The sequence below is a fragment of the Merops nubicus genome, unplaced genomic scaffold (assembly GCF_000691845.1).
Source record: "Merops nubicus isolate BGI_N331 unplaced genomic scaffold, ASM69184v1 scaffold21716, whole genome shotgun sequence".
NCBI classification, from domain to species: domain Eukaryota; kingdom Metazoa; phylum Chordata; class Aves; order Coraciiformes; family Meropidae; genus Merops; species Merops nubicus.
In genome coordinates, this window is record NW_008613204.1 from 6568 (window position 1) to 7477 (window position 910).

Consider the following 910-nt stretch of genomic DNA (forward strand, 5'->3'; position numbering starts at 1 on the left):
GGTGGCCCGAGCCACTTCTGAAGGTGGACCTGGTGACGTAGGGCCCACAACTCCAACCAGAGCTGGGCCCTGAAGCATTGCAGGAAACCCCCAAATCTGGGTCAACTTCTTGGTCTTGGTAGCGACCTTAACAAGATGGATTTTGGGCACGGTGGATGTGCTGTGGAAAGCACCACAAAGACCTAGGTAGGCCCATACCAGGTCTCTTTTGGGTTGTGTTCTTCCCAAGGTGCTCAACCTCTTGGTTTCTCCCCTTGTGTAGATTCCCAAGTTCTTCAGGAGCCGGGGGATCGGTCACACTGGTGCGTGGTGGCCTACTGGGAGGAGAAGACGCGCGTGGGTCGGCTGTACTCTGTCCAAGAGCCCTCCCTGGATATCTTCTACGATCTACCTCAGGGGAACGGCTTCTGCTTGGGCCAACTCAACTCGGCCAACAAAAGCCAACTGGTGCAGAAGGTCCGGAGCAAGATCGGCTACGGGATCCAACTCACCAAGGAGGTGGACGGCGTGTGGGTCTACAACAGGAGCAGCTACCCCATCTTCATCAAGTCGGCCACACTGGACAACCCCGATTCCAGGACGTTGTTGGTTCACAAAGTGTTCCCTGGGTTTTCCATCAAAGCTTTCGACTACGAGAAGGCCTACAGCTTGCAGAGACCCAACGACCACGAGTTCACCCAACAGCCCTGGACGGGTTTCACCGTTCAGATCAGCTTTGTCAAAGGTTGGGGCCAGTGCTACACCAGACAGTTCATCAGCAGTTGCCCGTGCTGGTTGGAGGTTATTTTTAATAACCAATGACTGGAGACTGAAGTGGACTCATCCCATTTATACTCCTTTTTGCTGCTATGATTTCCTTCTGAGTTGCTTGCTTTTCATGCAGACTTTTTTGGGGGTTGTTTTGGGTTTT

General features: G+C 53.2%; 1 protein-coding gene across 1 annotated transcript; it reads left to right on the forward strand.

The window, feature by feature from the left end:
* Positions 1-262: 262 nt before the first annotated feature.
* SMAD7 (SMAD family member 7) lies at positions 263-801 on the forward strand (the record flags this gene model as incomplete). The annotated part of the gene is made up of 1 exon (XM_008941837.1): positions 263-801. A coding segment is annotated over one exon (539 nt), but the record flags the coding sequence as incomplete, so codon positions are not given.
* Positions 802-910: the final 109 nt, after the last annotated feature.